The following is a 15,128-nucleotide window of genomic DNA, read 5'->3' as shown; positions in this document are numbered from 1 at the left end:
TGAGAAGCAGGTTTGCAGGTTGAATTGGGGCCTCTAGGGAGCGTCTGCCAGGGCTTCCTGCAGGAGGAGGTCTTCAGAAAGTCTGGGGATCACCGCTTACCCTCCTCCTCATGCCCCTGGGCAGTTTCTTTGTTTTCCCCACCACACTGCAGCCTGCCTCATCTCTTGAGACCGTCAGCACACCTGGGCCCAGGAGCTAACCACCCCCTTCCCCAAACTGTTACGCACAACTCTGTGGGTAGGGGGAGTCCTGCTACAAAACACTTCCTTCACATAGTAGGGGGGCGGGGGGCAGAGCAGGTGATGTGATTAGAGATTAAATCTGACCAATGAATGTTTCAGGAGCCTGGTGTGTAGGCCCAGGAAGAAAGGCCAAAGCTGCCAGGAGCTCCCTGGCTGCTGGGGTGGGGTATGGGGGGGGGGCGTGATACAGAAGGGAGACACAACTCTTCCAGCGGTTGAGGCCACTCCTCTCTGTTCTGGGGCCCTCGACTGTCCATTGCCTGGTATCATCAGAGGACATGGACAGAGGCCATAATAAATATGTAGTCAGAGACTCCCTCCCCGCAGCCCAGCGTGGTCCCCAGCAGAGCCCACAAGGGCAGGGCCCCGGGAATCTCCTCCTCCATCCCTCAGACTCAGAGCTCTTGGAGGGTCACCCAAGGCCTCTGCATCCACTGTCCCCATCAAAGCCCATGGGGGCACATGGCGGCATGGACTAAATTGAATTTCCTCCTGGATATCTTCAGTCTCTTGCTGTCACCAGGCTTTTCATTTGTTTTTGGATGTGGTTTCCCAGAAGCAGAGCTGAGACGAGGATTCACCCACCAGTGATCTATTAAGGAAATGCTTTAGCAGAAACCAGCAAGGGAAAGGGGAAGCCACGGAAGGGGAGGAAGCCAAGCCAGGGTGTGATTTCAGGCAGTCTCGGCCTGACCCCAGGAAGCTCTAGGCATAATCACACCTCAGTTTGCCCTGATTTGGGTAGGGAAGCTTGGCTTCCACAGACGCACAGCAACCGGACATTCGCTAGGGGCTGCCCTCGGGGATGGAAACTTCCAGGCATTTCCCTCTCTCTGTGCCTGTAGGCAATCAGTTCCAGTAGCTGAAGGACAGGCCTCGGAAGAAAGTCACAGGTATGAGCTGTCAGAAGTAAAGCACACAGAAGCAGAGGGATGAGCGTGCAGAAACAGGTCTGCTACGCCATTCATTCCACAAATAGTAATTCAGTACCACCCCCCCAACCCCCCCCAACCCATGTTACCAGGTGCCCTGATCGGCCTGGGTGCCGCTGTGAACCAGGCAGAGAATGTCTCTGCCCTAAGAGAGCTTACAGACTCCCGCATCTCCCAACATGTTCAGACATGCTGTGTGCGTGAACCTTGGGGCTTCTGAAAGGCTAGCGTCCCTTGGACAGCCTCCATCTCCTCCATCAGGTCACCTGGGGCCAAAGCCGGAAGGACTCTCTGAAACCTACACTTGTCTTAGACAAAGGACAGACAGGGAGTTGTCCAGAGTTGCAGAACATCAGAGCTCAGGGCCTGGAGGTCTTCTCTCCCTACCCCTCTGCTTTATTGGAGAGAAGACAGGCCAAGAGGGAGGTCACAGAGCAGGTAGGGCCGGGAAATGCCCCCAGCATTCAGCTTCTCTGAGTTGCCCTCCCCAGGGCAGTCTGGTCAAAGGCAAGCTGAGCTCAGTGGCCATCGCTAACCTTGCTGGTTAGGAAGCCCTTGAGACTCTCTGGAGTTGTGGCCTCTCCAATGGCAGAGGGCAGCTGTTTCTGGAGTGGGACAGGTGCCCCTACTTCAGGTCTCTTGTATTAGCCCGCTGCAGTCCTCCTCCAGGGCTCGTGGGCACCAGAAGCAGAGCCATGCACATGTCTGGGAGGGACGAGGTTGTGCCCCGGATTGGAGCAGCCCTAATCACAACACGCTGCTCCCCAGCCAGGCTGCCAGCTGGGGCAGAGGTTTGGAGGAAGGAGAGCCCCGCCTAGGGTGGGTCTTGGCCCGATGCAGACGTGCCTTCAATCTGCACCCGGGCAAATCCAGTTCTAATGGCCACATCTTGGTAACAACCAGGCAGAGTTCAGTGTAAGGGGATCCAGAGCAGGAGACCAGGGGTTGGGGGCTTTTCCACTGACTTCCTGTGAGGCTTTTGGAAAAGCTTGTCTCCCTTCTTGGTTCCAGTTTCCTCTTCTGTGCCTTGGCGCTAAGAATCCCTCCCCACTGCCTCAGCTGGGACAGTAGCTCACATTCTCCCTCATCAGGCCTAACCCTACCCAAATTCATCCCCAGGAGGGACAGCCTCCCCCGACGCCCCCGCAGTTCTCTGCAATGTCCTCTTTGAAGTTCCCCCAATAGGCTTTCCTGCCGCCTGCAAAACCAGCATGGACAGGCTGGGAAGGGTGAACCGGTGCAGCGCCTGAGATACCTCAGCCTGCCTCCCCATCAACCCCCCACCCCCAGCCCTTATCTCCAGACCCAGCTGGAAACTTGATGTGTTTATTTGCTTCTCCCAGGACCTCCTCTGTTCAACCCACATCTTTGTTGGTGCTGCCAGAAAGTGACCTGCCTGTAGATGGCTGTGTCTGGTACCCAGGTTGGGGCTGAGGAGGGAGGGGACCGTAAATCCCTCCAGCCTGTAGGGTGACTCCGTCGGGGTAGAGGAGACAGTGGAGGAGGTTTGGAGAGATGGGGACAGAGGCACCAGGAGAAGGATTTAGGGACAGAGTTGCCCAAATCCTAAATGGACTGGAACCAGAAGGGAGGGAGGGGAGGGAGGAGAGGAGGGGAGAAGGCTGCAGTGCTTTCGGGGAGTCAGCAAATGCCTTCTCCTCTGTGGCGTTGGATGTAGAGAGTTATTTTTTTTTATTGAGGATTGCCAATTCACAAACTTTAGTGCTTTATGTATCTCATTTAATCTTCACAATTTTCTAAGTAGGTATTGTCACCCCCAGTTTGCCTATGAGACCACAGAGGCTAAGTAGTTTGTTCAAGGTCACACAGCAGAGCTGGGATTTGAACCAGGTCCCTCCAAAGCCCACGTCCTAACTACTGCTCAGCATCCTTGCCCACCCCAAGCAGACTCAACGAGGGCACCACCACCGTGGGCCCAGCCTCACCCACCCACTGCCTCCTCTTTGGTTGGTCTGATTTACTCTAGAATCAGTCCACTGTGGTGTCCAGCCAGGGCTTTATGGCTGTAGACTCCAGGAGAGTGTCAGCCCTCGGGTAAATTCTACCCCCGGGCCCTCTGAACTTGGTCTGCACAAAGAACTCAGTTTTAGACGATCAGACAAGCGACACCGGATTTCACAATATTTCCCATCACACTGGTTTGGCTGGATAACTTTCTGGAAAATTTCTGTGGTTTGCTAGCTAGCTTTTGTAATCTGCTTGGCTATCAACTTTGGGATATTTATAATATTTATAAACTGACTTTAGCAAAGTCCAGGCAGCTGGTCTTTAAAGAATTCTTCTGGGCTGAGTTTAAGGAAGTTCCTTGAGCCAAGAATGAAGGAATTTCTCCCTGTGTGGGCAGCAAATGCATTTTGTAGGAGTGGGTAGAGATTTTCAAACTTTTTGTTTTGTTTTTCGAGAGGGGGAGTCAGTTGAAATTCTTGATCCTTCTCTCAGTAGAGTCCCCACAGGCATTTGCTTTATTCAGGTCCAAAAGGTTTGGAGCTGACACCTGGTTTCCGAGACAAAAATAAGTGCTGGTGCGGACCGCGTCCCTCCCTGTCCCCAGGCTCATCCTGGACCTGGGCCTGGGACTGAGTCCAGGACCAAGGCCACCCCGGGGAAGTATGTCCTCAGAGACCTCTGCCCACGTTCCCTCCCAGCTCCCTGTAGCCTATTCTCACCTCACCCCGACCTGTGAACTGAGCCCCATGGAGGGACTAACACCCACCATGACGCTTCTTACTTGCATTATAACTGGGGATAGGCTCTTACCCTAAATCATGCATTCTCAACAGGGACATTGCCCCAGAGAGGATGAAAATTGGTCCAGGGTGGAGAGGGCACTAATAACCTTAGATATTCCAGTGGTTTCTGACCCTCCAAAGGACCACAGAACATAAACAGATATACAGTACATCTGTGTAAGGAAGAAGCAAAATGATCTCTATTTGCAGATGACCTAATCTTGTATATAGAAAATCCTAAGGAATCACAGTACTAAAATTTCATTGAGGGGGTCATGACTAGGAAAAAATGTGTCTAAAAAGGCTCCTCAGGGGGGCAGTAATGGGCAAAAAAGTTGGAGAAGCACAGTCCTTAAAGAAAAAAATAGAATTAGGATAAGTTCAAATTCTGGGACACTGGGACCAGAAGGTTGGGGTGTGAGTTTGCTGGGCCCTGCATCATGTGAGATCAACAGACCAGGAGGGCACGGGAAGGAGAGGGTGGAAAACCACCCCCCCAAATGCATGGCAACGCATCGGGCAGTGTGGCCCACAGAGGGCTCCAATGTAGGCACAGTCTCCCTGTGGGGCAAATCCCAACTCTGCCACATTCAAGTTGAATGACCTGGAGCAAGGTACCCCACCTTCCTGCCCTAACCCCCATCCCACGTCCTGGACAGAACGAGGATGACGATGTAACCGCACAGGGTGTCTGGGGAGACTAAATGAGGTTAGCTGTGCTGAATGAGAAAAGAGTGTCCAGCACGTAGTTGTCTTTCAGTCGTGTTAGCTGGGAGCTTTATTCACCTGGTTGTCCAGGAGGCTTTCACACCTGGATGGGATGGGTCATTGTGCTCTCTCCAGGGTTCAGTGAGCTCGGGTGGAACCCCTGCTGGATGCTGCTAGAAGAGGATGGGGAGGGAGTCTGACTACGCTTGAGGCTCTGTATTAGGGGGTCCTCCTCAGAAGCTCCTGCCCACAGTTTCATGGACTTTTCTGTTGCTAAAGTGACGCCTGTATCTTGAAGAGTGACTCTAACTCCATTCCTTTTTTTTTTTTTTTAAATATATATTTTGGCCATGCCACGAAGCTTGCAGGATCTCAGTTAGTTCCCCGACCAGGGATTGAACCCAGGCCACAGCAGTGATGGCACTGAATCCTAACCATTAGGCCACCAGGGAACTCCCTATCTAACTCCATTCCTAATTAAATTCCTAACTCAGTTCCTAACCTTAATGACCAAATATGACCCTAAATTTGATATAACCCCAAATCTTAACCTTAGGCTTCACCCCAACTCCTAACCCCACCCCATCTTATTCCAGTTCTAACGTGGGCCCTAACCTTAGCTCTAATCCTCACTCGAATGCCCCTGGTAGCCCAGTATTTCCCAAAATTAAGTCCCCCACTTCCACAGTCACAAGTTTTGTTATACCTGTGTTCCTTCGGAGCTTGTAGTTACTTCATATTTGTCTTTAAATTAGACCTGTAGAGAATCCCATTTTAGCGTCATTCTGAGCAACCGTGTTCCAGAAATCACGGTGTTGATGGGTTGGCTCTATTTTTTCTAATAGATGTTAAAATAAATACAAATAATAAATACATCTAATAGATGTTAAAAAAAATACAAATATATTTATATTATAAATATAAATAAGATAAATACAAATACACGTTAAAAATGTTTCTCCATGCACCATCTACCTAAAGATATCTCCCACACCACCGGAAGTATGCGTGGCACTTTGAAAAAGACTGCTGCTACCCAGAGCCTTTATCTGACACCACACCCCTCGCCATCCGCGGGGAGCAGCAGCCTCGACACCAGACCCTGTGGGGCGGCAGCGCCCTCTGCTGGTGAGTCTGGGAGCTGCTCTGGCTCAGCTCCCCTTCCGTCTGGGCAGGATCCACAAGGTAGGACTCTCTCTGACTTGACATTTCATGTCACTAGCTGTGTAGTTCCCTTAATTGTGAGGACTGAAGAGAGGTGAGAAAGGACCTCTTCCTCTAGGTATAGGGCAGCTGGGGTGTGAGGTGGAGACAAGCCTAAGGTCAGAGGAGGTGGAGGGGGGGAGCGAGGGGGGGCGGGGCCTGCGGGAGGTGTAGGGTGAAGGGTCAACTCTGAATTATGGAGAATTGTCAAGATAGGGACTAGGGGTCAGAGTGAGTCTAGGGTAGGAATAAGGGTGGAGGTGGGGCCGGCCAGGGCTGGATGAGGGGAGGGTGCAGGGTGGGGGAACAGCAGGGCCAAGCACTGGAGCAGCAGCTGAGTTTTGTGCAGTTGAAAGGAAGAGCACGGTTGAGGTTAAAGCAGATTTTCAAGCGACCTTCCTGGGGGTGTCCCTGAGCTCTTGGGCCTCAAAAAGGGGCCTGAGAGTAGGGGAGGGCTGGGAAGGGCTGAGCTGGGCTGCCACAGGAAAGTTGTTGTCTGCTCCAGGGCTGTGTGGCTGAAACCTCCCATCTGGGTATTTTTGGGACACAAAGCCACCTACTGCTCAACCACTCCAAGGCAGACTCCCCTGCTCTCCTTCCTGGCTCCCTGGGACCCAGGACCCTCCAGCCCCACTAAGTTGTCTGCTCCATGCCAGATCTTGTTCTTTATTCCCCTGAAGACAAGCCGAAGTCCTCTGTTTGCTAAGATCCAATATCTGTTTATTTTTCTGTAACTTATAAAGCAATAACACTGTCATCTTTGTTGTCAGTAAAATAAGATCTTACATTTGTGTGGTTCTTCATACATTAAAAGGCTACTTTCAGAAACATTTTCTCATTGGTTCACACGAGATCCTATGAGGCAAAAACAACCCATATTATGCCATTTTACAGAGTCAGAGCCTAAGCATCGACGAGTTTGATGTACCAGACTAGAGTCAGAGGCAACTAAGTGAGGATTGAAACTCGGCGCCCTGACTTCTAGTCCAGCAAACTTGTGGTTAGTTGACATGGATAAACCTGAGATAGGATTCAAAGATGAAGCACAAGAGACATATTTGGATTTGCAATTAGACACTAAAACTCCAGGACTGGAATTTGGGCACCTGGGACAGGTAGGTGGGGCTAAGGGCAGTGGCACTGCTCAAATCACATTACCTGGCTCGTCACCCAGGCCAGGGGGGTTGCTAATTCCTACACTGCCTGTGCCAGGGGAATCCCTGCAGGCACTAATGAGAACTCCATCTGTGACAACCAGCGTACAGGATTTTCCAGCAGAGGTAAAGTTCCTACAGACCCTGGTCTCTGACTCCCTCTAGGGGGTAGTTCTTGAAGTGGGTGCTTCTTTCCCTCCAGGTGGCTCCCCGCTTTGGACATGATCCCAGACAGGCCCACCCTGGTCTGCCCACTTGGAATGGGGTTTCTTATCCTTGAGGCCCATACCTGAGCAACAAGGGCCTCTCAGCTCTGCTAAGTCCTGAAAGACATCCCACAAAGAACAGATATGCCAGCAAGTGCCCCCTTTGCCAGGCAAGAGGCTGCCCAGTGGCTCCTGGGGTGGGCTGAGCAGAGTTTGTGATTGGGGCATCAGGCTTTGACGATTCACATCTTTATTAGAGGCTGTGACAGTGGAGAGAGGGCAGAACAGCCCTTTGCTGTAAAACCTGTGATCAGCTCCATCTGAAGGTAGAAAGCATTGTGAGGCTGGGCTTGGCAGGCTCAGTCCTGAGGTGGGGCTGAGGGGAAGATGCTGTGAGGAGTGGTCCAAGCGCTGCCTTGCTGTTGCCAAGATGGTCATCACAGCCAGACTGAGGCTCCAGCCCCCTCCTCCCCTCACCCACCAGCCTGTTTTACTGAGCTTCAGAGCCAGCGCCTACTTTAAATCGGAATCTTATTTGAAATGCATCCGAGTTCACTGTTAGGGCCACAGCACTCTCAACGTGATGGCACGTTCCTGCGTGATCCCTCAGTGGGTCTTCAGGGGCCCCCCGCTGGATGGGGGCAGGGGTGTGCGTGCAAAGCCTTCACCCACGTGAAAGCTGAAGCCATGGAGGCACCCCAGTATCAGGGGGCCAAGGAAGAGGGATGGGAGAGGGGCAGAGGGGAAGGGACCGTGGTTCTGCTAGTCACACGAGACTGGCCTGACCTGCCTGTGTTCTGCTGCTGACCTCTAGCGTGACCACAAGGTTGGGGACCTTAGCTTAGGGCTGGGACCAAAGGTTCAAGAATGAAAACCTCCTTGACCACTGCCTCAGAGGCCTGCTGTCCATTCCTAAAACCCCAGAATGGCAGAGCTGGATGTGAGCTCTAGGACCGTGCTGGCTAACCAGCCCATTTCACAGGTGGGGATGTGGGGGCTCAGGCCCTCCCCTGGGTTCCACTCAATGCACACAGTCAGGGCCAGGGCCGGGACCTTCTCTGCTTCTCCCTGGAGGAGAGTCTATCAGAGCAATGCTTCTGAAACTTGGCAGGCAACAGAATTGTCTGGAGAATGCACTAAAGCAGCTTGCTGGGAGATTCCAATGCTGTGGGTCCCTGGAGTCCACTGAAAGCGGCGCTGGGTTGGAGGACGCACCTCAGGAGGGCTGGGGGCCGGGGACAGTGCAGAGAACGTGAAGGGCAAAGCCTCGACTAAGGGGAGGCATCTGTGTAGGCAGGAGGAGGGAAGCAGGCTTGGAAGGGTTGCAGTCTGGAAGCACGGACAGGCATGGTGCAGCAGCCCCTGTCTCTGCTGAGAGGAGGCCCTTTGTGGGTGAAAATACTCCAGAGGGGAGGTGAACAGAGCTGGCCTCCGGGCAGGCAAAAGCTAGGAGAACCCAAATCCCTAAGGGGTGGTTTGGTTTGAAAGGCACTTATGTACCCGTGGGACCACTGGTGTTGCAGGCAGTGTCTGTGGGTGCTGTCAGAAGGTCCCCCCCGGGGCCACGGCCAGGGGTCAGGGAGGAGCGGCAAGGACACCCTTGGGAGTGGGAATCGGGTGGCTGGGGCAATACGGGGGCCACTTCGAGAGCCCAGCGGCCAGGCCTTCTTCACCAGGAACCTCCCTGGTTCTGGCACCTGGAGGAGAGGGGCCAGGGGTCTGGTGAGCTAACTTTCCTGCGCTCCCAGGGCCGCACAGGGATCTGTGCGGTGGCTGCTTGGCAGGTGGCTGCTTGGCCTTGGAACCTTCTCTGTGGGATTTTTAGAGGAGAGGAATTTGGTCCCAGAGAAGGAAACTGATTCTGGACCAAATGACAAAGGAGAACTGGGGACCAGGACCTGGGATTGCTGGGCAGGGCCTGGCTCAGGGACCCCATCCTTCTCTGTCCCCAGAAGGGTCTGAGCCAGTCATCCCTTCCTCTCAGCTCTGCTGGGAAGCCCTTTCTGCCAAGCTATGGCCAGCCAGAGGGGGTTGCAATGCCTCCTGCCCCTGCGGAGGCCGGCCCTTCCAGCAGGCCTTCGAAGTAGGTGCCCAGAGCCTGCAGGTTGAGTGCAGGCTGGCTTGTGGGCAACGAGGGGGTCTGTAGGCTCAGGAAGCGGTTGTACTTCTTCAGGCCCCCCTGCGGGTCATGGCGGTGTGCGGTCAGCAGCTCCTTGAAGCTGACCAGGTGGAGGGCCAGCAGGCGGGCCTCAGCGCGGGGCAGGACAGCCGCCCGCACCAGGGGCTGCAGGGACGCAAAGCACTGCAGGCTGCTGAAGGAGTGGACGTGCGGGGCCAGCTGGGGGCCCGGGGACACCTCGAGGAGGCGGCACAGGTCGCGCATGGTCAGGACGGCTGCCATGGCGCTGCGTCCACTCACGTTTCTCGCCAGGTAGGTCTTGGCCAGACTCTTGAGTTTGAAGCTGCTGGCCCCGGGCACGCACTCCCGGATGAGGGGCAGGGCGGCCAGGAAGCCTGAGATGGCGTTCTGGAATTCCCCCAGCTTGTTCATGTTCTCCAGGGCCTGGAAGAAGTTGGGGAGGCCGGGCCCCCACAGCTTATAGCAGGCCAGGATGGGCCGACGCATGCTGCCCAGGAAGCACAGGAAGTGCTGCAGCCCCACCTCCAGGGAGACGGCCTTGGAGTAGATGTTGAAGGCCTTGGGCTGGATGATCACGCGGAACTGGCTTTCCTGGTTCACGGCTGCCAGCTGGCTAATCTTCTGGGCTGGGCAGGAGAGAAGGGCAGCGTGAGGCCCCAAGGGCACCGCGAGGTACCACCGGGAGAAGGGGGTCCTCTAGGGCTGCCGATCCCCCCATCCAGAGACCCCACCTTGGGGCCTGCTGGCAGGAAACAAACATCAGCCTCACGTGCAGCTCTGACCCTGGCTCCCAAGGGGAGGCGGGGCTGCCCTCCACGCCCCCTTGCTCCCCTGCTGGGAGTCCAGCTCCCTCCTGCCCCGCCACCTTCCCGAGCTCACCAAACGCTTTCACTCCAGGCCCCTCCTGTCTGTCTTCTGCCAGCCTCCACCCACCTGCACTCGAGACCCCTCGCTGCCTCTGCCTAGCCCTCCACTCCCTTTCCCCTGGCCTCCAATCCCATCAGTCACATAGCTAAGGCCCTCAGCTGTCAGAGCACTGGGTCAGACAGCACACCTGCCCAGTCCACTCCATGCAAAGCATGGCCCAGAATCTTCCAGTGAGGTCTGCAAACTGCTTCTCTGTCCTGTAGAAACACCTGCTGCTTCCGTCTGCCTGGGCTGAGCACCACATTGAGTCCAGGCCGCAGGACACGGCCTGGCCTTCTGCAGGGCCAGGGCAAACACTGTGGAGTTGAGGGAGAAGGGGTCATATTTCCCTGGGACCTTGGCTCTGCTGGCCTCCCCGTGCAGCTACCGTGGAACGAATGGGCCCTGTATTCAGAAATGTGCAGTCATGGCCTAAGGCTGTGCTTGGACTGCTGGTCTCACAGCAGCGACTTTCACATCGTGCTTCTGTTTAGAAGCGTGTTCCCAAGGCTCCCTAAGATGGGGGTGGGGTGGGCGGGAACCCCTGGAGGCTCTTGCCTTAAGCCTTTAGGCACTGGTCAAAGCAGATGTCCTTATTCAAAGAACCAAGTTCAAATACCTGGGAGGCCCAGTGCTCTGCCCACTCTCTGGCTGCAGCCATCGGCCAGAGCTCAGGGCTCTCCCGGACTCGCAGATGGCTCTGTCTGCACTTATCCTGGGGACTCAGGGACTAAGCTAGAAAGGGGTGGGGGTGGTCATTGGAGAACCCACTTTCATGGTCAATCTTGAGGTCAAAGAAAACCAGGGGCCTGTCTTCTGCTCGGGAGTCCTCAAGGCTGTTGTCCAGGACCCCGAGGGACATGGGGCCCTCCAGCTGGAGGTCACTGGACTCGCTGCTGCTGTCGGCCAGCTCTCGCGAGGGCTGCAACACAGAAAAGCCAACAGGTCAGGGGTCTGCGGGGGGCGAGAGGGAGCGCAGTGGCGATGTGAGCCTGCGCCCGTGAGCAGGCGTGCATGCTTGTGCGTGCATGAGTGTGGCGGGGGGGACTCAAGCACATGGGTATGGTGGGGGCATCTGTGTGCACTTGAGGGAGGGCATGTTACTGGGAAAGGGAAGATGGGTCTCCAAGTGAGCGCATGAATGGATGTGAACGTGCACGTGTGAGGGCTGTGCCTGTGAACCAGGACATGTGCATTAGTGCATGAGTAGGATGAGATCACGTGAGCAAGTGTGAGTGTGCGTGAAAAATGTGTGGGAATGAATGCAAATATCGTGTGTGTGTGCATCTGGGTGTGCACAAGGGGTGTGGGATTGTGGGCCTGTGTTGACACAAGTGTGTGTGAAAGGGGTATGCACGAGGGGTGTGGGGCTGTGGACCTGTGTCGACACAAGTGTGTGTGAAAGTGTGATACTTTGTGGGTGAGTGTGCGCATGTGCGAGCAGGGCTGGGTGTGGAGGATTAGGGAAGGTGCCAGGGCCGAGGCTGGCAGGGCCCGACGTGTCTGCTCCTGATGTCGTCTCTCTGAGCAGACTCAGAACAAATATCATAAACCTGGGACGGGGGGGGGAAGGAGGCTCATCTCGAACCTCAGGTGTTTCTCTGGAAGGGGCGAGGTACCTGGCTTTTCCTGTCCCCCAAGCGAGCTGAGGTCCCAGTGTCCTGCACAAAGGAGAGGGGAGGGCTGCTGGGCCTCTGGGACACCAGCCACCTCTAGGGGTACACACAGAGCCTGGCTGTGAGAACAGTAGAGAGAAGACTCCCCAGGTTTGGCGTCCAGGAGATGGTGCTTAGGGAAGCCGGAGGCCAGGCCTCCTCCAGGCTGGCACCTGAGGGTCTGTTCTCTCCCTCACCAAGGCAAGAACACTGTTTAAAGGCCTTGGGGCTGGGGAAGAGTTCTGGCTATAAGAGTTTAAACCCCGGGGCTGGGACTAAAGAGAAGGGTGGAGTCTTTCATAATGTAGATTGCACACCTGCCAAAGCCAGACGTTCAGTCTTCGGTGGCCTGCTCTGAACCTCCTGTGAATGCCACCTGTGGACACTAACCAGACACTGGGAGGGACATGGCCAATGTCACAGGGCCAGCTGGGGGCACTGCTGGGACAGAGTCCAGAGAAGACCTCGATCGTTCCCCCTTAGGGACTGTCCCTGGTGGCTGATAGAGTCAGCCTCACGTGGGGCCATCTGAGGCGTCCCTGAACTCTGGCCTCTGGCTAACGTCCCTGGTCTGGGGCAGAATTAGCATACTTTCTTAGGCCCTTCCACCCTCCAGGTGAAACATTTGTTTTACCAAAACTTCAGCCAAGAGCAAAGTCTTTACTAATCACAATTAAAACGTGCTTCCTGAGAGGGGCTGATCTGTATTTGCCTTTCACAGCCCTACCCCAGGCTCACCAACTTCCTCCTAGTCACTGATAGAAACAGACATTCACTATGAGTCCATCTAGAGCTGGTGTTGCTTACAGCAGCCTGTGAGTTCTGGGACTTTATACCTGAGGCCCTAATTTGACAAAAGATATGCCTTGCATATCTGTATTCTTCATTTGACCATACATCCGTTTGGCCTGTCTTGCTCTGAGTCTCTGTCGCGCTGTCACGGCTCCCTTGCCTCCCTATGAGGAGCCTTCTCCAGGAGTCTTCCTTAAAGTTGCTAGCCTGTAGACAGGAGACGCCGCCTTCTTCCCCCATGGGAGAATCAAGTTGTTTTCTATCTCCAATCTTCCAGTGCCTGTTCTGATCACAAGGCTGGGGTGCTCTCACACTTGGGCTGGTGGAAAGAGCTGGACTCCCCTTGCTATGGCCTCCCCTGGGCTTCGGCTGAAGAGCTGTCCCCTTGGCCAAGTCCTCTCTGCCACCCACCGACACAGTACGCTGGGCTTTCCCTTCCTTCTTCTCTTTGCTCTAAACTGCAGAAGCCCTTGCAGTGGCCCAGGGTGCTTCCATCTGTCTTCTGGTACTGTCTCTTCAGGCTGCAGGGCCAGAGTCTTCTCTTCAGATATTCTCCTCCAAGGGTTGAGCTCCCTGGCAAGCAGCACACCTGCATCCTTGAGCTAACTCCCCCATCTTTATACCAGGGTCATCTATGATAGCCATGAGAACCTCATTTTTTAAGAGCCTCCCGAGGTCCTGGGGTCATTTTCTCTTTTATAGTCATGGAAATATCCTTCGTCCTGAACTTACTGAAGACCTGCTTGCTCCCTTCATAAAAGGACACTCCTTTCCACTGAGTTGTCGAGGGAAGGAGGGTTGAATCTTCCAGCCGTGACTCCTTTTCCTCCCAGATTCCTCTTGTCCTTGAAAACTTCCATAAAGTACGGCTACCCCATGGGACTGGTCTCACTGGAATGCCTCCCACTGAACTCCAGCCAGGTGTAAAGGCAATTCCCCCTCCCTGCCTTAAATCCCAGCAGTACAGCTGGGAAGTACTGACACAATTAAAAAAGACTTTTTTTTAAAGACCCAGACTTAACAGAATCAGCACATAGAGGCTCCAGGGCAGGATGTCTTTCTGGCCCTGCTCATTTTCTGCCCCTGTTCCACACCCCGACACTGCCACTTCCCGACCTTATTCCACAATCAGGATAATGGGGAGGGGGGGATAGAGAGGGAGAGTGGCAGAGACCAGAACCCAAGAATCTAGGAGAGGGCCTTTCATCGGAAAAAGCTGAGATTTGCTTGGAAGGGAAAGGGATGGCAGCAGAAGGAACCGGAGTGGGGAAGGGACCAGAGCCCATGTGTGAGGACTCTAAGTGAAAAGTGGGATGAGGCTTTGAGGGACCAGGGAGTGGCAGATGGTGAGGGCTGGAGTGAAGTGGTGGAGGGTTTAAGGAGTGCTGCTGTGAGCTAGGAGTTGGATCCCCTGTAATAGTCTCTGAAAGATGTGAGTAAATACTGGACACTTGGTTAATGGACTGTGTTTCTTTGACTGCAAAACTGTGTTCAGACTGAGCCACGTGGGATCTGGGATTCTTTTCGGGCTACACAGGCAACTAGGACACACAGGCAATCGGGTTCATGAGTTCTATTTCACTTATCTTCATCACAGTCAACTTAGCAGATCAGTCACATCCCAACTCAACACAGCAGGTGTAACGGCCATTCCAAGGTGCTCAGAGGAAGCAGCTGGGTTGACATCACCTTCCAGAAGTCTAGGAGGTTTATCTGGGAAGAGCCAGTATTTCCCCTCCACACCTGGATCATAGCCCAGCAATGTACACCTCACCTCTGCTCAAGGCTGATACGTATAGAAAGGGGCGGCATTCCTCTGACACAGATGTGCAATTGACTCCCCCAATTTAGTGAGTCTCTACCTTGGTTGTGCATAGCAGCTTAAAAAAATCTTGACGTCCAGGCTGCACCCCAGACCAAGTCAGTTAGAATCTCTGGGGGGTGGGACACAGGAATCTGTCCTTGGTTAAAACCCCCCAAGTGACACCAGTGTGCAGCCAGGATTGGCAACCACTGTCCTAATGACTGATGTATTCCACGTTCGGGCATCAGCAAATCAGACAGGAGCCAAACTCTTTGATATTTAACATCCTCACCTGAAGATACCTGTCTAGTATCTGACATTAATACTAATCGAGAGTCCGCAGCTCCTGAGGAACCTTCTTAGCACCCGAGCTGAAGCAACAGCTGGGATCAGTGGGGCAAGACACACACTGGTGTATTTTGCAGACACAAAACCACAGCTCTTGCAAAGCCTGAAGGCCCCAGAGATACTTCACATGTTATCTGTTAACCTAAACGATCCCATTAGCCAGCCTGTGGCCCCTACTGCCCTCTGCCCACTGCTCTGCAGGCTGCTGCTGCCCATTGGAGGACACGGCTCCCATCTTCACAGCTGAGCACCTGTTTACTTTTCTGATACACTCATTCACCAGCATC

At 54.3% G+C, this 15,128-nt stretch overlaps 1 protein-coding gene across 5 annotated transcripts in view; it reads right to left on the bottom strand.

The window, feature by feature from the left end:
* Positions 1-5,515: 5,515 nt before the first annotated feature.
* The window catches only part of PML (PML nuclear body scaffold), a 44,980-nt gene continuing 35,367 nt past the window's right edge, over positions 5,516-15,128 (bottom strand). For 2 of the 5 annotated variants that reach the window (XM_067753207.1, XM_067753235.1), the window contains one exon: positions 11,026-11,164. Coding sequence is in view for 3 of the 5 variants with exons in the window: in XM_067753167.1 (XP_067609268.1) it covers positions 9,208-9,962; positions 11,014-11,164 (906 nt within the window). In the remaining 2 variants the exon portion in view is untranslated. Of the gene's footprint in view, positions 9,963-10,390; positions 10,560-11,013; positions 11,165-15,128 lie in introns of those variants that run through there. The other 3 variants (XM_067753192.1, XM_067753167.1, XM_067753199.1) reach the window with 3 other exon arrangements.

The sequence above is a fragment of the Pseudorca crassidens genome, chromosome 1 (genome assembly GCF_039906515.1).
Source record: "Pseudorca crassidens isolate mPseCra1 chromosome 1, mPseCra1.hap1, whole genome shotgun sequence".
Classification (NCBI taxonomy): Eukaryota; Metazoa; Chordata; class Mammalia; order Artiodactyla; family Delphinidae; genus Pseudorca; species Pseudorca crassidens.
This window is presented reverse-complemented; position numbering and strand designations above follow the sequence as displayed.